This window comes from Pyrus communis, chromosome 10 (assembly GCF_041283825.1).
Source record: "Pyrus communis isolate YQ-2024b chromosome 10, ASM4128382v1, whole genome shotgun sequence".
NCBI lineage: Eukaryota > Viridiplantae > Streptophyta > Magnoliopsida > Rosales > Rosaceae > Pyrus > Pyrus communis.
Genome location: NC_142574.1, coordinates 3,577,638 through 3,600,793, shown reverse-complemented (window position 1 = coordinate 3,600,793; position 23,156 = coordinate 3,577,638). Strand labels below are relative to the sequence as shown.

Genomic DNA, 23,156 nt, shown 5'->3' with positions numbered 1-23,156 from the left:
GGATTGAAGTGGAATTATACAATGCTGTATTTTGACTAATGGCAACAAACCCTTAGGCCCTTCTTGTTATAAACTATTTACTAGTTCACTTGAATCGAAATAAAAATTAACATGCTTACTAAAATGTCCTTATTTGCAATAAATTATTATATATACTAATTTTTTTGGTAAAATTTTATAGAATAAAAGTTAAATACCTAATTTCACCAAATATTAAATACACTAAAAAAAAAATTTAAATTTATTTATATTAATGTTATTATTATTGTTGAATTTCGTATTAAATTGCGTAGCGGTTGGTGGTGTTGGGTTAATGTGAAGGACAATCTTAGAATCTTAGAAATAAGTGAGGGTCTAATGGGGATGAAAAATCCATTTCGAATTCCCCCTACAACCTAGAATTCAAATACCAGCTAAATGGTATTTTGGTTAAGCCACACAATGTAACAACCACTTTATGCTTAGCTGCTAGACATGCACTTTTATTTGGATTAAGTTGGTACCCGTTCTAATTAATTAGCCTCTAAACTACTTTTATGCTATTTGTCCATAAAAATTATAAAAAAAAATATCTCCTTAAACATAAAATTATGGAGGATGAAATAGTCCTGAAAAGAAAAAAGCAAACCTTAGCCTCTAAGGGGGGATCCCACTCTCCACCTTTAAACTTCTTTCTTTTTGTTTCTTTTGAATTAGGACCAAAAGCATTTTTGTTCATAAACAAATCTTCTACCAGTTTTATTTGGGATTGCTTTTAAGTGTTTTTGTTAAAAGAGTTTTTATAATTAAAGCGTCGAAATAAGAACTTGACAAGTACTTGTTGGAAAATCATCTGACAAGTGTCTATCAAAAGAGATTTTATGTGAGAATTACTTCTAAATCTTTTTACCAAACATGTAAACCGGTTGAAACATTGTTGAAAATTCAAGTTCTTCGGGAAAAAGCACTTTTAGCCCTTCCATCGGCAATCCTTATTCCTTTGTGGTGACTTGATCTAAACTATGATAAAGATTTCAGTAGTCCATCACATTTTGTCGACAAATTGAATCCAATTCTTCTCTCAAAAGTCGGAACATGGTTGTTGAATGATTCTGTTGCCATCTACTCATGTGTTTTTCGTCATCATTGTCAAATAAGGATCCTTATTCCTTATTATGTGATCCTTCTACCCTCTTATGTGTAGTTCGATCAATGCATGTTTTCTTCATATCACCCCTTGTTCCAACATTGGTTTATTTGTAATTAGACACTGCGAGCTTGATCATGATTTAGGAATGTTTATTGTTTTAGGGTTTTGGTTGTTTTGGTATTAGGGTTTTGTTGTATTTTTTACAATTTTGAAATAATGGTGGCAACTCTTTGTATTTTCTCTTTACAATTTAAAAAGGGGATCTGCAGGTAGCTAAGTCACGACATTCCACCCTTTTAAAGGGTCAGAAAGATATTTCAACCTTCTCCTGAACATCATCGTGTGATTCATTAGCATCATGAATTGAACCTAAAACGAGCCGTATAGAATATGGGCCTAGAATTCGCCTCATCACTGGGCCACCCTGTGGTGGCTGCCAACTCTTTGTGTTTTGATGACATTACTTTTTTTCCTTTGGGCAATTAGCAGGAATAATTAATTTTTGACATTTGTTGCAAAAATGATTGGTGTTTATTCTGTATTATCGTTGTGTGGCTAATATGTCATTGTTGCGTAATCAATATGTGATCAATGAACTGTATTTTAAAAGAGTAATAAATTGAGGTGATATGCATTTATTGGAAGAATTAATTAAAATTGATTACAACTGAATAATTATCATTAATACCGTAAGAATAATACAATAAATTTTGCTAACATCACGTCAATACGAAAATTTTGCCTATGTTAATTACATAGAATAATTGTTGCGTGTAGCTACATATACAAGAAAGAAATTTTATCTCGTCACCCTATCTCCATAAAGGTCCGTTTGGTTCACAAAATGAGTTCTTTTCATATGAAATTCACCTGCTTATTCAATTGAAAACATGTTTTACAATTGTTTTGAGCGCAAGAAATTTTATTAAAAACAAATATATTAAACGTGTCTCTTAAAACAACTCAAAAGATTGCACATATGAAAAGAATGTCACGACACCTCAAATATACAGTAGGGTTCTTCAATCATGGAGATCCTTAGTTCTAAACCTTAAAAGAACTATAAGAGAGGTTGCACGAGGGAAAGATCACACCTATCTCTAATGATTTGCATTCAATGACAAAGAAGCCCTAAGATGAGTCCCCTCCAACAAATTAACATCGAGTTTTAACTTGCTGAGCTCATAAATCACAACACCACCATCTCAGATCTAAACAACAATCGCCACAAATATTTCGAATTGAACAAACTTATCACATAACTAAATACGATGGCCACAAAACTAAACATCTCTATAGTGGTAATCTATATATGAATAACCTCTTTTTAATCATAAAACATTTTGGTCCCAACTTGGGCCAATGATATATAGGAATATGCTTCACATTGTAATAAGTTATAATTTGTTCTAAGTCTCGTCTTAAGAAACTTACCTCCTTATGGTAATAATTGTCAATAATTCCAAAAGTATGTAATGTCACTAATAAAAATGTAAGATGAAATAAAATATTTATCTAAAGTTGTCTAGACAGTGAATTATTCTTTAAAGTTGATTCCATGTATTTGAGGTTGCAATTACGTAATAACTCATCAATATAGACACCTTGTTGAAGTCAAAATGTTTCTAGCTTGTCAAGAATATTTACAAACTCTTGGCATGAAACTTTTGACGTTAAAGAGAGCGCTACATGTAGCTATTAGAGACTAGGCTCTCTTTCCTTCCAGTGTTGATATTTTGAAAATTAACATGCTCCATTATTTGTAACCATACAAGTTTCATTAAGGAACAAAAATATTTTTAGCTACACCCTTGTTAAATAATAACATCCTTATAGTAATAAAGTAATTTAGCCTCAACATTACGACTATATAGAGGTTTTTTGTACTAGAAATGATACCTCATCACCTTTGTCCAGTAAGGGCATATATGTTTGCAAATGCTGAGAAATGGTAATTACGAGTGGACTGATCATTTTGAAGTTATCATTAAAAGATCAACGGTGTAAAAACTCACTGAGATCAGAAATCATTTAACCGATTAAGTTAATAACTAGGAGCAAACCTAGATAAGTAGTCAACATCGTATTAAATTACTAACCAGTTAGTGCTTGAGCGATCATACGTGTGTGGGTGTGTGTGTGTATATATATATATATAATTATAATTCTTGCTTTTCAAAAAATGAGACTATGATTGCCATTTAGAAAATCATGTGCACTCCTCCTTGTATAATATATGAGTGGATGATGACTCTTTTGCAATACCAACACTTACAGCTCCCCTTTGAAGATACATAAATAGTTGCTATAGGCATCCAAAAACTACACACTACTCCTTGTCAAATTATAATAATTGGGCTTCCATTGCCATTTCAAATAATCCACCCTGCACTAATTTTTATTGAGAAAATGAAAGAGGAGAAGAGTGGGTCAATGGTACACACGATATCAAGTTAATTTTTTTAGGGTGAGGGCTTATTACAATAGCTTGCTATTGGGGCCTCAGGTGTCGTTCAAGCATTGCACTACTGCTCGGGCCTGGCACAACCCACAAAAAAGAGCAAGTGGCCATCCAACACAGTGGTAGAGATGAGTGTTGCCCTTGCACCATAGTGTGGGTTCGAACTCTGTCGGCTCTCTAATCTAACAAATCTATCATTTGACCAAAAAAAAAAAAAAGAGAAGAGAAGAGTGCACAATGGCTTTTTAAGAGTGCTAATAATGATTTCCTATATATTTACGTATCATATTGTGTCGTGAGTTGCGAAAAAAAATTCATTGTGATGGGACACACGGATGGTATACCACATGTTTTTATGTAAGTGGTAGGAAATTTTATTTTTTAAGTTATTAACTTTTTAACACACAAATCCCACCATTTACATAGTAACACGTGGTGTACCATCTCGTGTGCCAATCACACTGAAAAATCTCTCGTGAGTTGCTACCACGTCATTAGTTAACAAATGATTCAATGTATAAAGTAACGAATGCATGAAATTGGTAGAAAAATCAATGTTTTGGTATGGAAGTAAGACAAAAAAAGCTTTGGGTATAAAAGATGGAAAATTGGGAATTTTTAAGGTAGAAAAATGGGGATTTCCTTTTATTTTAGGTCACTGAAATTTTTTTAACATTAAAATTGATTCAATTAGATTCGCGTGGTTCAAATTGAAACGTTAAATTTTCTTAGAATTTTTAGCACACATAGTTAATTTCAGCAATATATGATATAATTTACGTACACCCAAATTTTCTTGGGGTGAAATTAAATTCGATTTTCTGTCTATTAACATATGATATGTACCAAGGAATTGTAATAAGATTCTTATTGCTCCATTGATTTATTATGTTCTGACTTCTGAGAATACCTCGTAGTGTGATTTAATGACCAATTGAGCACAGCATCAGTGGATTTTTATATTAAAATAGAAAATTGGAGGGTCAAAAATTCTGAACATTGGAGTGAGAAAGGCGGATTCAGCAGTGTTAAAAGCGTGAAGCGTGTAAAAAAAATTTCTGCTTATTTATTGAGGTATTTTGTCGAAATTTTGGTGGATTTGTTGTCAATCAAACTATGTTGCATATATGTTAACAAATAACAACATATGTTGAAGGAATCTGATAAGTGAATAGAGAATTGAGATATGTCTAGTATGAATTACATTAAACATTTAGTAGGTACAAAAGAAATCCGTACTAAACATTTGGAGGATCCTCGAACGACCTTCACATGTATATTTTTCGGACTTCAGGTGGTCCTAAGACTACATTGGTCCCTACTCCTATCTGTCTCTGCCTAAGGAGACTCTCTCAAAAGTAGAACTCTCATGAACTCTCAGATATCTCATATTTTTTACACAATATTAACGTTAAACTATAGAATGATATAGAAACCACAAAGAATCTTAATTTAAAAACCGCCTTAGCATTTCTCTTGTTGCGTACTAGGGCGAAAAACCAAAAGTTGACTATTGGTAGACAACGGCTGGAATGCTTTGTGACGTTGCCGAATGCCATCCAGCCGTAAAGAGTCTAAAGACGGCTTTTTTATATACATTTGTTGTTTTTATTTGACAAATAAACAAGTGCTTGCTATATTCTTGGAGGACCTTCTTTTGTTGTTGGTGACGTTAAATGATTGGCAAGGACAGACGGCTGTCGTGGTAGTTGGCCACGTGGTGGTAGTAGAGAGGGTGTTTAATGTCATTTTCTATGCTGCAATGCAATTACCAAACTATCCATTGCCGTGACAAATGGGAAGTGAAACTTTTATACGTGGCATGTTGGTGACAAGAATTCTCTTGGTTGAATCTTGCAAATTTTGAAATGTGGCGACAAGGTCTGTAAATCAATTATCGGCCCTTCATTCTCACTTCTTTAATAACAAATAATTGGTCTTTCATCTAATTTTCTTTTAGAGAAAGCTATGAAAATGACGGGTGAAGTTTAAACTTCGCTTCATATTTGAGAAATTCTTAAATTTAAGCTAAAATCGATAAGTTTCGTAGATATTTCTAACTCGTCGGTAAAATATCTAAGAAATTATCATATTTCTTTAAAATTAATGTTTGACAATCTCTAAAATTTCATTTTAAATTTTCTTCATTTTTATCAAAAACAACTAATATCATTATCGATATTCGATATATCCTTAATATTTTTATAAATTTAAATATGAATATTTTCAACGACACCGGATTTTAAACACCTCATAATATTGACTTTATGCATTAAAATGTAAATTATATAGGAAATTATTTTTCAAACGGTAAATTAATTTATTACTAATTTATGCGAACAAACACATTAACTTCAGCAGCTAGAATATTGAAAAAGTCATTAGTCCAAAACCATGTTATTGGGAAACACCTTGTTCTTTGGAAAACGTATTTAGCCACATCAGGGGCTGCTTGGTTCCACTTTCGTGGCGAAAACTTAAACACCATGAACCTCAAGTGGAAAGCTAGCACATGTATGTTGTGAATAATTTCTTTACTAACATCCCTGCAGGGGGCGAGTTTGAAGTCGGAACACAATGGGTTGAAAAGAAACCATATATTCATTGGAACAATTCACTACTTACAAATCTCAAAGAGTTTTATGAGAACACGAAAAAGTTCAAGGATGATACGGTATATAATCATTACATTATTATAACTTAATGTTGGTGATCTAACCGGTCCAATTTTCATAAAATTAGTTATTTAGAATGTTTGAAAAAATTGCTACCAACTTAAAATTACTTTGAAAAATTGAGTAGTTATTTGTACTTGACTCTATATATTTTTTACCAAACATTAAAGTAGTCAAAATTCTGGATGAAAAGTCAGTCAAATAATATTTTGAGTTGAGTTATATATGCAAATTAACTACCTTGTCCCTCAAATTGGGTTAATTTAATTTCCAACTTGCAATTCATTTAAGAGGATCGTCCACTCTTTTGATTTTAGACTCTTCAACCAACCAATATACATACATACATACATACATACACATGTACATATATACATATATATATATATATATATATATATATATTGCAAGTTGTAGAGGTATTGCTCTGGTGAGAAAACTGGTACAAACCAAAAGCTTTTGAAGGGCCCATTCTTTGCTCGTTGGACGAGTCCAAGACCTACTTTATTGAAGGGAATTCATTGGATGTGAAATGCTAAGAAGACTTTTTAAAGTTAGACTTTTTTTGGATTGTTTATCACCTTATATTTTTTTAACATAATGTTTTACAATAGTTGGAGAGTCTCGTAGAGAAATGCTAAGAAGACTTTTTGAAGGTACACAGAGAGTGTCACTTGTAAAAGAGTCTGTAATCATTTCTCTTGTTAGTAATAGTTGGAAATGGTCAAAATATTAAACTTTGAACTTTCAGTTGTGCTTTTCCCTTAGGAATTGGGAGTCTTCTGTTTTGCAGGCAGAGGCTACAACTTTAAGAATGGCCCTCCAATTTGGCAGTTCCAGCACTATCATAAAATTGCTGTTCAGGGCGATTCGAAGATTTTGATGGAAGCAATTAAGAAAGGTATTCAAGGTCCTTGGGAAAATTTTAGGGTAAATTGTTATTTGACTTCTTGAATTATTACTCAAGTTGAAATTAACCCCTTAAACTATTTTTTTTGGTAAATTAACCTCATGAACTATTTGAAATCAGCCAATTGATCTCTTGTCGAGAGATTCCATCAACTATTTCGTCAAATTCAAAGGAAAATTAGCCTTTCCTTCATCAATTCTTACTTGTCAACTATAACCATCAATAAACCTATGACATTTGAAAATAAAATAACGTGTGATGACAATGTGAGATGGTCCGTTATATAAACGTTTGTGTTTTATTTTATTTTTATGTTTTCTCATTATGTTATATGTTTTTGAATTATTCTGTGTTCATGTGTCAAAATTTATTGGTGGTTATAGCTGACAAGTAACAATTGATGATGAAATGATTAATTTGTCCTTGAATTTGACGGAATTGATTCCACAATCTAACGGCAAGGGATTAATTGCCTGATTTTAAATAGTTGAGGAGGTTAATTTATCAAAAAAAAAAAAAAAAAGTTTAGAAGGTCAATTTCAACTAGGGCAATAGTTCATGAGGTCAAACCGTAATTTACCTCAAATTTTATGGAAAGGACATTTGGCACCTAATGCATCAATTTCCTAATTATACGATAAAGTCTTATAATTCGAGCGGCTAACATGGCAGTAGATAGGTTCGATACGTTAGGATTCAACTATAATTAATCTTGAATCTGGTTTAGTAATTTAATAGTTCATAGGTTAGACTTTGACAAGTTTGTTAATAGGATCAACAAAGAATCCTCGCTCGTTGTAATGTTGTTTTACTTGACTTTTTTATTCTTATTTATTTCAAATTGGAGAGATAGAAATCAACGATGTTTATGCATTCTGATGCGAGTTTGATCTCTAAAACGATCTCCTCTCGTAACAACTAACAATTTAACCTACTAACACTATCATTTGTCAAAACATAAAATTACTATTTCAACCTGATTATTTAAATGTTGTAAGCAAGAGTAAAAAAGTAAAAATCGGAACAGAAAACATCGGCGGCGGACATGGCACTGGCAGAGCATACGGAGGATGTTAGGATTGTGATTATCTTAATCACAATTAAGCGAACATTGAGCATCTTAATTAATTAGTGATTTGTTTTGATTAGTTACTAGTTGCAGTGTATCATCGGCAAGATACCACTGCTCCATTACGGCGTTGCAGAAACTCGAAACTTGCTGCTCAAAGCCCTTGGATTTCATGGAGGTAAAAGCCCTGGACCTGCTATGGGGAGTGAGGGCATTGAGTTCTTGCTTTTCTTTGTATGTGCACATTTTTCCTACTGATTTCTTGCTTGCTAGCTTAATTTTAATAATTGATTAATTAAATACATATCATTTATCTCCTTGTTGCTCTGGGATGCTGATTTACCTTGTTGCTGTGGGATTCCTTGTCCTCTAAGGTAACGGAAAGGGAAGGTCCAAAACGAAGAAGGATTTGGTTTCCATTGGTTATTTAAGGGATTTGGTTTCGTCGTCGTTTCTTGTCCGGATTGTTTGAGTCTAACACGATGCCCTGTCCTAGGATCACGCCTGTCAGCTTCAGCACTACTGGATGGGCAAGCCTTCCTGCACTCATCTTTCTCATTCTCGACAGGTTGCCGGAACCAATAGAACATGTTCGTTTCGCTGCCGTTTGCAGGGAGTGGCGCTCTCTTTCCAAACTGTGTAATCTTGCAACAAACCGGTGGCGTCAGTTACTTCCCATGCTCTTGATCCCCGACGAGAATCGCCCACAAGCTGACCAAAGACTCGTGTACAGCGTTTCTGAAGGACGAATCTACAACCATGCTCAGTTACAAGTGCCCTTTAGGATGAGGGCTTGCAGCTCTAGCCATGGGTGGCTGGCCACGGTAGAGCGCATAGACGAAGGTCTCGTCATAGCACTCAGGAACCCTTTCAGACAAGCATCGCCAGTTATTCGTCTGCCTCCCATAGATGTCTTCATCCCCAAATGCGTAGCAAGCTACCATGAGCATTTTGTCCGTAAGGTTATCTTGTCAGGTGATCCCTCTCTGAATCCGGACAACTATGTCATTGTAGCAATTTACGCTTCGAATTCCAGGTTGGCTGTCTTCAAGGCAGGCCAGAAGTCTTGGCATTTAATTGTAAGGTCCTTTGAAACTGCTGATGTTATATTTTATAGAGGCCAAGTCTACGCAGCTAGTATGCGGGGAAGCGTTAGCTCACTGGATATTGATAACCCTGGTGCATAGCCGCCACAACTCAAGCTACTCTCTCCTACAGAACCATTTGAAAGATATAGCGGCAATAAATATCTTGTGGAATCAGCTAAGGGCGACCTATTTCACATCCTAAGATATTGTTGGATGAGGGAAGTTGCGCCTGACAGGTATTTCAGGTTTCGGACTAAGAGATTTCTGGTCTACAAGTGGGTTTTCAACGATGAAGAGGATGGATTTCTGGTCTAAAACTGCACACTGCACTACAGACTTGATCTTCAATGCATCACTCTGTGCTGCTTTCAGCAAAAACTGTAGTGCTAATTCGAGCACAGCTAAGTAAACTACAAAAGTTTTCATTTATTAAAGCATTGATGAAATACTTATCATACAGTCTCTAGTATCAGATAAAAAAGGCAAGCTCAAGAAGTCCAACGAAAAAAAGACTTGTCTTTGAACATAGGCAGTATGAATTCAAAATTTTGACTCAATAAAAAATGGTTGCAAAAAAAACCACCATAATAAAATAAGTAACAGGAGGCCTACTAACGCTGCAGTTAGAAGATGCGATCACGGGACAGAGGTTCAGGGCCGAAGGGGTAGAGGAAGACCTAGGAAGACTTTGGAAGAGACTCTAAGAAAAGACTTAGAGTACTTGGATCTAACGGAAGACGTGACACAGAACCGAGAGCAATGGCGTTCTAGGATTTATATAGCCAACCCCACTTAGTGGGAAAAGGCTTTGTTGTTGTTGTTGTTTAATAAAATAAGTAATAGGCCTCTGAAAAATTGTAGATTAAAGAAGGCACCTTGACATGAGATGAGAACAGTAGGTCTGCATATGTTACTCCTATTAGCAGAAAGTGCATGAAAAAAATAACAAACGCTTATTGAAGTTAAGCTTAAGCTATTTGAACGTAAATATTACAGAAAAAAATATGCAACATGAAAGAATCAGTACATTATCCTAAAAATTCATATCCAAAAGGAATCTAGATTGTCATTAAGTATTCAGTGCTGTCAAGTGAATTTAAACAAGAAAGGCTCTGCCCATCTTGTCAATTGGGAATGTGTGTGTGCATGTGTATAGATTATGCAGATATAAGACTAAGGGCTGGTTTGGTATTGCTGTGCTTTGAAAAAAAACTGCTTCTGCTGTGCTGTGAGAATAAGCAGCTGTGAAATAAAGCAGCAGAGTGTTTGGTAAACTTTTTTGTAAAAGTGCTTTTGAAAAAAAAAAAAACAGTATTAGAGTGTTTGGTAAACTTTTATGTAAAACAGATGTGAAAAAAAGCCGGTTTTTCAAAGCTAGGTTTTGCAGCTTCTTGTTTTTGGCTTTTTTTCATCCAAAACTGTGAAAAAAAGCTGAAGCTGAGTGTTTACCAAACACAAAAACAGCTCCCAGCTTTTTTTGATAGCAGCTTTTTTCAGAATCACCTCAGTACCAAACCAGGTCTAAGAGGGAGTGGGGAGGTGATTTACCAACCGTACAGCCCAGGCGTGTACAAGAGTCCTCAATAAACATTAATGTTTTACTCAGCTCCTTTCCTCCACCTCCAGCATGCCCCTCAATAAAATATTCAATGTGAAAAGAGTCGCACTGTTTCAGGTTTTTGCTCATCATTGTATCTGGTGACAAAATTGGAGATCCAGTATAACGAGCAACTCTCTCTAGGCGATGACGCTTCATGTCAAAGACAATGTCATTCCTTTGGCAAAAATAGACTCTTGAATATCAGGAGAAACAATTTTTCCCACAAAAACCACATTTGGATGGCACGAATCTAACATTTCAATGACAAACTTCAGATAATATAATACCCAGCATTTGTATCATCTTCTAAATAATTTGAATCTTCATTTTCGTTACTATCTTTTGCTTCATGATCATCATTTGTCTGTATAATCTCAACATCCCTTACTGTATACATATTATCAAGACCATTTACTGGATGCTCAAAGCTTGAATTCTGTAGTCTGCCATTAGATTGATTGCTGACATCCATTTTAGAACTGCATATTGTGTTTTCTTCTTGATTAACCCTACATTAAAGTGAAATGGCGGTCGTGCAAAGTTCTAAAGAAAGATTATAGTAACCAGAAACAAATTACAATACGAGGAGGGTACATACCTATCACATGAGCTCACATCCACAGAAAACTCACCTAAAAGATCAGAAGTTAAACGAAATTATCAAACACATCAGCATAGACTAAAATCTGTTGTTTCAAGAAAGGCCAAAATGTATGACTAAAAAGCAAGATGGACACTTACTGCAGCTAGAGACAGAAGTGTCACTGCCTGACAAGGAAGTTGTTGGAGTGATCATTTGCACTGTATACAAAATCACCTTACCCTGCTTAAAAAATTCTCGCTCCTGTTTCTCCTCACAAACTTTGCAGGTCTTTTCCTTGGATTGTGTCAATTCCGCACCACAGTAGTGACACATACTGCACACCCGATTCCAAAAGAAAACCCAAAACAAACTTGCAACTTAGTAACCTATTTGGTTCAAACAAAATTAAGAGGGGGATAAGAAAAGGAAACAAAAAACAAACATTTAATCAACAGTACAAGGAAAAACAGGAAAACCAGTCACCAACCATTATCTTTGCTCGTTGAACATCTATTCTCAGGCATGGTTCCTACTACCTCAACCAGCATAACAGCCTAAACCCTTTGAAGATTGAACATCTAAAAATTAAAGAAAGCGGGATTCCTTTATGGTTATCGGATATATATATTTTTTTTAACGAAAACTAGTTACAGTGATCATCAACTGATAATTACCTTCCTTAAAAATTCGAATTTCGGGTCTATACAGTTCCATTAAAAATTAGATCGTATGACAACAAAACAAGGTGGAGGGCATACATACATACATAAACTTTTCCACAGAGAACAAAAACGAGAGGAATGCTAAAGAACTAGTCCAAATAATATGAAATTCCTTGGTTCGTAAAATGTCAAATTTAAAATTTGGTCATCAAACAAATGGTACCAAAAAACCCACAAATCTTCCTAACAAGAAAATGATGATCTTATTTTTACCCTGAACCAAAACAAAAAATGGGATGTTTTTATTTCTTTTTTTTCCTGCAAGATTTAATAAAATCCCAAGTTTCCAATATAAAATCGTGAAGATATTTGACAATTTGACAAAGATTACACATAGGAAACAAAGAAACAAAATTATTATACATTACAATAAATAGATAAAACTTACCAATTTCAGCACTTGAAGAAAGACGGAGAAGTATTATACAAGAAACAATAATTTTAATGGACTTGTTCAAAAAAAAAAAAAAAAACAAAAAACAATTTTAATGGAAGAATTGATTACTTGAGATGGGTGGCTGTCTGCAACCTCCAAATGGGGAAAATAAAGAACTTGAGAAGCGAGTGAAGAAGTTGTCGTTGCTGGTGAGAGTCCGCAGGCGCAGAGACAAGAGGCGGAAGATTTGGCGAGAAAAAATGGAGACAGTCGAAGAACGAATTGAAGCAGAAAGAAAATATGAACGAAGCAATTTAATTTTAAATTTTACTTCAAAACTACAAAGCTGATTAAATTCCTACAAGTGGGCTGCTACTTACAATGGTAGACATTTTTATTTTTATTTTTATTTTATTTGTTTTTAGTTTTGGTCAAAACTGTAGCGTTACAAGGGAAAGGATACTCGATACTTGAGTTGGATGCTTTATTTTGTTGGATTTGTTTGGGCCTAAAATTTTGGATTTGTCGGGAAGAGGGAGAATTTTGTTGAAAATGCTGGTGGGTAGTGAATGTTCACAGTACTTTGGCAAAAGTTTTCAATGCCAATGCAAAGTGAAATTGAATTTGTAAATGCATGGAGGTTGTATTGTCAAAGGAAGTGTTGTAAACTTCAATGTGCAGTTAATGCATCAGTTTGGAGTTGCTTTATAAATAGAGCACTCCGTATGCTTTCAAGAGATAGAAAAATATAAAAGAAGAGAATGAGAGAAAAGATCAATAACATCATCTATTCTTCCGTCTTTTATTTGTTATCCTCTTGTGCTATAGTTTCAGTGTGACATTTTACACCTACTTTACTCCATTCACTAAAATGTTATCTCTCTAACTTTAACCTATTTATAACACGTTATCAGCACGACTCTCTAAATATAATTATTCTCTCATTTCTCTTCGCCGAACAAAAGAAAGAAAAAATGTTTCCCCTAAGATTTTTACTATTCATCTTCTTCCTCAGCCTCAATTGTGCGGTATACCCTTGCGACGAACTGTTTGCTCCATGCCTGCTCTTAGTTCTCAACCTAACGGTTACATAAATTTTTGATTTCTTGTTTGGTTTGGACATTGATTACTAATCCAGTGTTTATTTATGTTAATTTTACTGCAATCCAAGATGGTGCGGTACAATCGCCCATCTTGAACTGCAAATTTATTCTTATTGCGATCCAAGATGGTGCGGTATCATCGCCTATCTTAGACTGCAGATCTAATTTTACTGCCAATTTTAGGTGGAGCGGTATAATCGCCTATCCTACCTTGCATATTTAAATTTACCTGCTGTTTACCTTCATTGCAATTTTAGGTGGTACGGTATAATCGCCCACACTGCTCTGCGTATTTAAAATTTCCTGCCACTTGAGTGGTGCGGAATATTCGCCCATTCTATGTTACATTATTTCAATGAGAATGGTGCCGTACAATCGCCCTCTTTATTTACCCTGAAAATCTCAAGCCAAAAGTTTCGAGTGCTTATCATTTTGGCCTAAAGATCAAAATGAAAAATTTGTAAGAATCAGAAGTTCTAACATCATATTCCTCTAGGAATACATATTATTGCAAGTTCTTACACATCTTATTTTCTTTCAGAAAAGAAAATGGCGAACTTGGCGAAGCTTGAATTTGCTGCCCTGGATATTACCGGGAAGAATTACTTTACCTGGGTACTGGATACCAAGATCCATATGGAAGCAGAGAATCTTGGAGATACCATTAGGGAAGAGAGCAGCTCATCATCTCAAGATCGGACGAAGGCCATGATTTTCATTCGCCGCTATCTTGATGAGGCGCTAAAGAGCGAGTACTTAACGGTTGAAGATCCGTTAGCTCTTTGGAATGCCTTGAGAAATAGATACAATCACCAGACAATGGTGATTCTTCCAAGGGCTCGCTATGAGTGGACTCATCTGAGGATCCAAGACTTCAAGTCAATGACAGAGTACAATTCTGCGTTGTTCAGAATTACCTCTCAAATGAAGCTCTGTGGGGATATTATTACTGAGGAACATATGCTGGGAAAGACTCTCAGCACATTTCATGCCTCTAACATGCTCCTGCAGTAGCAGTATAGAGCACGAGGCTACACTAAATACAACCAGCTGATATCTGTGCTCTTAGTAGCTGAATAGAACAATGAGCTCCTGATGAAAAACCATCATTCTCAACCTATTGGATCTGCACCATTCCCAGAAGTGAATGCTGATTCCCTCGAAGTGAACGCCACATCCTCTGGTGGTGATAATCATAAACGAGGATGTGACCACAAGCAAGGTGGGTGGAACAGGAAAGGCAAGAACCATGGAGTTCAGTTTCACAACCAGGTTCCGAGGCATAATTCAGGCCCGAGCTTCAAAAATGTGAATCGCCACAAAGGCAAAGCTCATATGAACAATGCTCCTAGGAACTCTAAAGGTGCCTACCATAGGTGTGGTGACAATGGGCATTGGGCGCGTACTTGTCGTACCCCAAAACATCTGGTGAATCTGTATCAAACCTCCCTCAAGGAGAAGGGTGTCGAGATCAATTTTCTCGACCAGGCTAGACCAATGGATATACCTGATCCAATGTTTGACTTATCAGGGCAGTTGTACACAACTCACCTAGATGTTCCAGATTTTATTGTGGAAAGGGGAAATGAAGTATACAGGTCCGACTAAATCGTTTATATTTGATGTACTTTTATTATGCTGAAAACTAGCATTTCAATTCAATAAAAGTGGCATTTCCTGTTATAAATTGTTTGTTAACTGTGATTCCATTTACTCAGAGAGCATGGATAAAAATTATGGTCATTCTCAGAACATGAGAAATGGCGGAAATATTTGTTTTGCAGACAGCGTAACCACACATACAATACTTTGTGATCGAAAGTATTTCTCAAGCTTAATACTTACAAGAATAGGGGTAACAACAATATCAGAACCTTCAGACATAATTGAAGGCTCAGGGAAAGCCCAGATTATGTTACCAAATGGAACAATATTATCCATACAGAATGCATTTTATGCTACTTGATCTACTCGAAATTTGTTGAGTTTAAAAAACATACGCTTAAATGGATACCACATTGAAACGAAAAGTGCATAAAATGTGGAGTATATATGCATTACCTCCAATGATACCCAGAAGTGTACATTGGAGAAGTTGCATGGTTTGTCGAGTGGATTGTATTATACGTACATAAGGATAATTAAATCACGTACTGTCATGAACCAGAAGTTTATTGATTCAAAAGTTTACATGTTTTGGCATGACCATTTGGGTCATCCAGGATCTACCATGATGTGTAGGATCATTACCAACTCTAATGGACATCCATTAGTGAGCAAACACATTGCTATCTCAAATGATAACCTTTGGCATGACCATTTGGGTCATCCAGGATCTACCATGATGCGTAGGATCATTACCAACTCTAATGGACATCCATTATGGTTTTGGTTGATGCATCTACCCGATAGTCATATTTTTGTCTTTTGTCTACTCGGAATGTAGCCTTTGTGAGACTTCTTGCTCAAATAATTAAGTTACTAGCACAGTTCCCAGATTATCCCATTAAGTCAATCCGACTTGATAACGCTGGTAAATTTACGTCTTAAACCTTTGATGATTATTGCATGGCATTGGGCATTCATGTTGAACACCTTGTTCCTCATGTCCATACTCAAAATGGTTTAGCAGAAGTATTGATCAAGCAGTTTCAGTTAATAGCTCGTACTCTGCTTATGAAAACCAAATTGCCAGTCTCTGCGTGGGGACATGCCATCTTACATATTGTATCATTGGTTCGATTGAGATCTATAGCCAACCATCAATACTCATATGTACAACTCGTGTTTGGACATCAGCCAAAAATTTCACATTTATGAGTTTTTGGTTGTGCTGTTTATGTGCCTATTGCACCGCCGCAACGCACTAAAATGGGACCTCAGCGTAGACTGGGAATTTACGTGGGTTTTGATTCACCATCTATCATTAGATATTTGGAACCCTTGACAGGTGATATGTTTACAGCTCGTTTTGCTGATTGTCACTTTGATGAGACAGTCTTCCCGTCATTAGAGGGAGAAAAAACTGTTCCAAAAGAACGGAAAGAGTTGACATGGGTTGTTCCCACCTTGTCTCATGTTGATCCTCGCAGCATTCAATGTGAAAATGAAGCGAGAAAGATCGTTCATCTTCAAAGTATTGTCAATCAAATGCCAGATGCATTTAATGATACTATGAAAGTGACAAAATCACATATACCAGCTGCAAATGCACTTGCAAGAATTGATGTCCTTGTTGGACAAAATAAAGTGGCAGTGAATGATTCATTTGGTGCACGCCTGAAGCGTGGTAGACCCCCAGGTTCAAAAGATTCAGCCCCTCGAAAGAGAAAGACAAATACACAACTGAATCCAAATGAAATCATTTAGAAAGACGAGATGAATGATAAATCCATAATTCATGATTCTGGACTTCTAGAAAAAGAAAATGTCATTGATGAGACACATGTCCCTAAAGAGACAGAAGTACATGAAAACAAAAAAATCTCTATAAATTATGCATGTACAAATGAATTATGGGATCAGAATAAAATAATCATCGATGATATGTTCGCATTAGTAGTAGCCACTAAAATCATCTTAAGTGATGATATTGAGCCCCGCTCTGTTGATGAATGCAAACAGAGATAGGATTGGCCTAAGTGGAAAGATGCAATCCAAGTAGAATTAAATTCCTTGGAAAGGCAGAATGTTTTTGGACCAGTAGTCCAAATCCCGCCTGGTGTAAACCCCTTGGGTTACAAATGGGTATTCACAAAGAAACGCAATGAGAAAAACGAGATTACAAGATACAACGCACAACTCGTTGCACAAGGCTTTTCTCAAAGACCTGGAATTGAATATGAGGAGATATACTCTCCTGTAATGGACGCAATGACGTTCCGTTACTTAATAAGTTTAGTGGTTTCAGAAAAACTTGACATGCGACTTATGGATGTCATCATTGCATATCTATATGGAGAATTAGATACTGATATATATATGAAAGTCCCAGAAGGACTTAAGTTGCCTGAAACAAGTAACAAACCACGAGGTATGCTCTCGATCAAATTAAGGCAATCATTGTATGGGCTGAAACAATCTGGACGAATGTGGTATAATCGTCTCACTGAGTATTTGATCAAAGAAAGGTAAATCAACAATGTCATTTGCCCTTGTGTATTCATTAAGAAATCCAATTCTGGATTCGCTATAGTGGCAGTATATGTTGATGATATGAATCTAGTTGGAACTCCTGAAGAGCTCAATAAAACTGCTGAATATTTGAAAAGCGAATTTGAAATGAAAGACCTTGGAAAAAACAAAATTTTGACTAGGCCTGTAGATCGAGCATTGTGCTAGTGGAATTTTGGTCCACCAATCAGCTTACATTGAAAAAATTCTGAAGTGATTTGGTATGAACAACGCTTATCCACTCAGCACGCTAATGGTCATTCGTTATTTGGACATTAAGAAAGATCCATTCCGTCCAAAATAAGATGATGAACTGGTCTTTGGTCCAGAAGTACCATATCTGAGTGCAGTAAGTGCTTTGTTGTATTTAGCACAATGTACTAGAGCAGATATAGTTTTTTCAGTTAACTTGTTAGTAAGGTATAACTCTGCTTCAACAATTCGCCATTGGAAGGGTATCAAAGATGTATTGCGATACCTTCGTGGGACAACAGACATGAGTCTCTTCTACTCAAAGAACTCCACAAATGACCAAGTTCTTGTTGGATATGCAGATGCTGGTTTTCTCTCTGATCCGCATGAAGCCCGCTCACAAACTGGATATGTATTTAAGAATGGAGATACAACAATCTTATGGCGCTCAACCAAGCAAACATTAGTTGCTACATTTTCAAATCATTTAGAAATACTTGTTTTACATAAAGCAAGTAGTGAATGTTCTTGGTTAAGATCAATGATCCATCATATCCGGAATTCATGTGGTCTAACTTCGAAGATAGACAATCCAACTGTCATTCATGAAAATAATGCAAACTGTGTTGCCCAAATGAAGGAAGGATTCATCAAGGGCGATAAGACTAAACACATATCTCCAAAAAAATTTAGTGCACATGAGCTTCAAAAGGCTAAAATTATTGAAGGCAGACAAATCCGTTTAAATGAAAATCTGGCAGACTTGTTCACCAAATCTCTACCAAAGTTCACGTTTCAGATGTTAGTGCAAAGTATTGGATTACATCGACTTACCAAACAGCTAAATTTGGAGAATTCGGAATCAGGGGGAGATACATATCAGGTGGAGCATCCATGATACATGCTTGTTGTACTCTTTTTCCTTCGACTAGGATTTTTCCCATTGGATTTTTCTTATCAAGGTTTTAACGAGGCAACATAAGCATACTTGACATTATATCAACAATCCAGGAAAAGTTGTACTCTTTTTCCTTCGTTATGGTTTTTTCCCACTGGATTTTTCCAAGCAAGATTTTAACGAGGCAACTCATGTTGATATGTGGGCATCCAATAGGGAATGTTGAAAATGCGGGTGGGTAATGAATGCCCACAGTACTTTGGCAAAAGTTTTCAATGCCCATGCAAAGTGAAATTGAATTTGTAAATGTATGGAGGTTATATTGTCAAAGAAAGTGCTGTAAACTTCAATGTGCAGTTAATGCATCAGTTTGGAGTTGCTCTATAAATAGAGCACTCCGTATGCTTTCAAGAGATAGAAAAATATAAAAGAAGAGAACGAGAGAAAATATCAATAACATCATCTATTCCTCCGTCTTTTATTTGTTATCCTTTTGTGCTATAGTTTCAGTGTGACATTTTACATCAGCTTTACTCCATTCACTAAAAGGTTATCTCTCTAACTTTGACCTATTTATAACAATTTTTTTATTTTTAGTATAACAACATATTTTACATTAGAGAAAATAGAGAGTTCGGTTAAGCCACATAATAGATAACTTAATTTGGTCGAATTTGTCATCCACAAGATTCGAACCTAAAACCTCTCACTTACAAGTGAAGAAGAATACCACTAGATCGTAGAAATGAGTGGCAGGGAGGGAGAGAATTTAAAACCAACAACTTTAAAACTGTTGTTAGGTACCATTTTGAATTAATGACGGGTTATTTATGACCCAGTTTCACACTAAACCTCATTTTGATGGCTTTATTTTCAGCCGTTCTGATTTGATCCAATGAACACAATTTAGTCAACATATAAAGTCCGCAAAGTGCGGTCCATACCTTAAAAAACGCAAAGGGTAATATATTTTACAAATGCTGAGAAATGGTAATTACGATAGCCTTTTATTTAACTTATGACCATGTATCAAATAACACCCTTATTAAATCTTAGACTTTTGTAATGGGAATTACCTAGCTATAAAGAAATGTAAATCAAGCATGTGAAATTCAAACCCAAGAGGGCAAACGTGTATCTCGTGTAGGAGAAGTTCAAACAATAGACTAAAGAATGTATGAAGTTGGTAGAAAAATCAATATTTTGGTACGAAAGTGATACGAAAAATATTTAGGTATGAAAGCTGAAAATTGGAAAACTTGAGTAGAAAAATGAGAATTTCCCTTTGTTTTAAGTCACACAATTTTTAACATTAAAATTGACTCAATCAACATTTTGTGCTTTGAGATGGCAACATTCACGTGGTGTCGTCTCATAGGAATTGTAGGCCTGGCACGTGTACCTCATCGGCAAACTAACAAAGAAAATAGATCTTTTCCGGATCTTTTCCTCCTAATTCATCAAGTTCGGGGATCTGGATCCGTTAAAATTTGATCTAACGGCTACAAACAAAAGTCCATTTTAAAAGTTATAATAACTTTAGCCATTAGATTAAATTTGAACCGTCCGAATCCTTGAACTTGATGGATTAGGAGGAAGAGATCTAGAGATGATCCATTTCTACTAACAAAATATTTGACGGAACTAGACGACATGATTTTAACATACAACATAAGTATAGCAAATTTATGATATATATTTACGTGCACAAATGTTTTTTTCAAGTTGAAACTAAATTTGATTTTCCGTAAATTAACATACGACATGTACCTAAGAATTGCAATGAGATTGTTATTGCTCCACTGCCTTATTATGTTCTGAGGATGGATTTTTATATTAAAATAGAAAATTGGAGGGTTAAAAATCCGAAAATTGTTGAGTATTAGGGCAAAAAACCAAAGCTAGGTGCTAACGAGACTCTTTCAAAGTGGGACTTCATGTTTGTCAAAAAATAGAATTACTATTTCAACCGACTCAAACCAAAGGACATAGCATGCACCTACACTCTTTCAAAGACATGTCACGGTTGGTTGACTACCCTTAGCCATATATTGGCTTTTTAAAGGAAGGCGAATTTAGAAGTCTGGCTAAAGCAAATCTCAACCTCAATTTGGAAGGGTCTTCTTGTCAAATACACCATAAACTGTCATAAGCATATCGAGCCAAACGAATTGAATGATCTCATCAATCGCGTTTTAGAAGGAGGTGTGCGAATCTTGGGGATTTTCATAGCCCCCTATCTCGGGAAGTTTTATGAGCTTTGACCCCAAGTCGGTACAAGTCCTCGTGTAAAGGTTATAAAATTGGCTAGCATAAAAGTTCCACTTCATGCAGGCTGTTTGGAAAATTTGTCAAAGTTAAGCTTTGGATCCTTCAATGCAAAGCTTCTTCTATAGTTGCCCTTATTTAAAAGTCCTTCACATTGAAGGAAAAATATACGAAGTGCCAAAAGATAAGCAGATGATGAGCATTAATTCCATGTCTATGGAATTATGGATCCGCATGCACATCAAGTTCGACCATTATGATGTCTTAGTATTCATACATCATATGCGTTCAAGGTTGCTACTCTAAATTTGTGACTTTTGTACTTGGATGACACTCGTGCACAACCTACAACTTTCAAGGCTAGATAATGCATAAGGCAAACTGCAAGCCGGCGTATTCCTTGAGGTGCCCTCTCATCCACTTGAAAAATGCCAAACATGAAGAGGAAATAGAAAGAAGTTGGGAGCATTGTATCCGAAAGTGTATCTCTTAAGTCACTTGCAGAAAGCAATAATTGTCCAACAACACTTACTCGCATAGTTTTGTTGCCTAGGATAAGTGACTTAAGAGTTGAGCTTTCGGACAAACCAAACACAATGTTCATAGTTTCTTCTACTTTCACTTCATGTATATGATCTAACATGTCCTCGTCATTTTCTAATGGACGAGACACGCTTTGAGGAATATGTCGACCTGCACTCTTGCCTCGAGCATTATAAAGCCTTGAAAGTCGTAGGTTGCGCACATAGTGTCGTCCAAGTCCAAAAGACGCAAATCTAGAGCAGCTACCTTGAACGCGTGTGATGTTCGAATATCAACTGCATCACAATGGCCAAACTTAATGTACAAGCAGATCCATAATTCCATCAGACTTGTGGAATTAATGCTCAACATGTGCCTCTCTTTCGGCACTTCATGTATGTTTCCTTCAATGCGAACGACTTTACAATAAGGACAACCATGGAAGAACCTTCCCATTGAAGGATCGGAAACATAACTCAGAGCAATATCTGAAATTGATAGATTTTCCAAACAGTTTGCAAGAAGTGCAACCCTCATCCTAGCCAACTCCATAACTACACAAGGACTTGTCCTGACTTGGGCTGGAACTCTGAAACTACCCGAGATGGAGGGCTAAGGAAATCCCGAAGATTTGCACACCTCCCTTCAAAACGCGATTGATGAGATCATTAATTTATTTTGCTTGATGCTTGTGACCGTTGGTGGTATATTGACAAGAGAGTCTTCCAAACTGAAGTTGAGTTTTGCTTTAGCAGACTTCTAAATTCTTCTTCCTCTAAAGAGCCAATATCCTAGCTAAAGGTAGTCAACCAATTGTGTCATGTCTTTGAAAGAGTGCAGTGTTAGATAAATTTTTCAAAAAACAGTATCATGGCTAAAAATTGGGAACTCTAGATCGCTCACGGCCTCATCGATTATAACCTAATAGATTGCACACCTCATTCTTGTCTGCGGTGAATACAAAAGTGTTGGAATGGTTTATTAGAATAATCAAAGAAGGAAATAATTAATTAAATAGTTTAATTAATTATGAAAGCTCAACATCCAAATTGGGCTTCGAATTAGTTTTGTATTTACTGGGCCCATTAGGGTCAAGCCCATTTGGGCTATATTAGGTAATTTAAGATGCGTTTGTTACACGAAATTATCTTGGATTGAAATAGTTTCAGGATCTAAGTTGGACTGACTTAGAATAGACTAAGTTTGACTAACTTAGTGCAATGTTTGGTGTATGTCGGCCTAAAAAGCTGTACTGACTTCTAGTTCTAGTTCAATTCCTAGCCTTCCAATTAAATTACCAGCATAAAACGCAATTAGCATTGGCCTAACATCCCAACTCTTTCTGTCGAAATCGAATCGCTTAGAACCCTCATAACTAATTTGCAAA

General features: G+C 35.8%; 2 protein-coding genes and 2 pseudogenes across 5 annotated transcripts; 3 read left to right on the top strand and 1 right to left on the bottom strand.

The window, feature by feature from the left end:
- Positions 1-3,520: 3,520 nt before the first annotated feature.
- On the top strand, positions 3,521-3,681 carry LOC148693389 (U2 spliceosomal RNA; annotated as a pseudogene).
- A 5,045-nt stretch (positions 3,682-8,726) lies between these two features.
- LOC137729956 (putative F-box protein At5g55150) lies at positions 8,727-9,647 on the top strand (annotated as a pseudogene).
- Positions 9,646-12,961, bottom strand: LOC137729957 (putative 1-phosphatidylinositol-3-phosphate 5-kinase FAB1D). Of its 4 annotated transcripts, none has more exons than XM_088677658.1 (5): positions 12,743-12,961; positions 11,674-11,849; positions 11,531-11,564; positions 10,881-11,107; positions 9,646-9,710 (listed from the first exon to the last, which is right to left on the bottom strand). In XM_088677658.1, the coding sequence occupies exons 2-5, from the start codon at positions 11,846-11,848 to the stop codon at positions 9,685-9,687; spliced, it is 462 nt and encodes a 153-aa protein (XP_088533784.1). In that variant the 5' UTR covers position 11,849; positions 12,743-12,961; the 3' UTR covers positions 9,646-9,684. The 4 variants fall into 4 exon arrangements, 3 of the variants coding, with proteins under 3 accessions (XP_088533784.1, XP_088533782.1, XP_088533783.1); XR_015952228.1 differs by lacking the exon at positions 9,646-9,710 and adding an exon at positions 10,286-10,505 and having other exon boundaries at positions 10,849-11,441; XM_088677656.1 differs by lacking the exon at positions 12,743-12,961 and having other exon boundaries at positions 11,674-11,958.
- Positions 12,962-14,265: 1,304 nt separating this feature from the next.
- LOC137727672 (uncharacterized) lies at positions 14,266-14,730 on the top strand. Its single transcript, XM_088677649.1, has 2 exons — positions 14,266-14,468; positions 14,553-14,730. The coding sequence occupies exons 1-2, from the start codon at positions 14,266-14,268 to the stop codon at positions 14,728-14,730; spliced, it is 381 nt and encodes a 126-aa protein (XP_088533775.1).
- Positions 14,731-23,156: the final 8,426 nt, after the last annotated feature.

What these genes read in the sequence shown, in the direction of transcription:
- LOC137729957 (XM_088677658.1), bottom strand. Translation starts at nt 11,848, where the DNA reads ATGTGTCACTACTGTGGTGCGGAATTGACACAATCCAAGGAAAAGACC. An exon ending in CACTTCTGTCTCTAGCTGCA is followed by an intron (nt 11,565 to 11,673) that starts GTAAGTGTCCAT and finishes CTGATCTTTTAG; the next exon opens with GTGAGTTTTCTGTGGATGTG. An exon ending in GATGTGAGCTCATGTGATAG is followed by an intron (nt 11,108 to 11,530) that starts GTATGTACCCTC and finishes TTTTTGCCAAAG; the next exon opens with GAATGACATTGTCTTTGACA.
- LOC137727672 (XM_088677649.1), top strand. Translation starts at nt 14,266, where the DNA reads ATGGCGAACTTGGCGAAGCTTGAATTTGCTGCCCTGGATATTACCGGG. An exon ending in GATGAGGCGCTAAAGAGCGA is followed by an intron (nt 14,469 to 14,552) that starts GTACTTAACGGT and finishes GATTCTTCCAAG; the next exon opens with GGCTCGCTATGAGTGGACTC.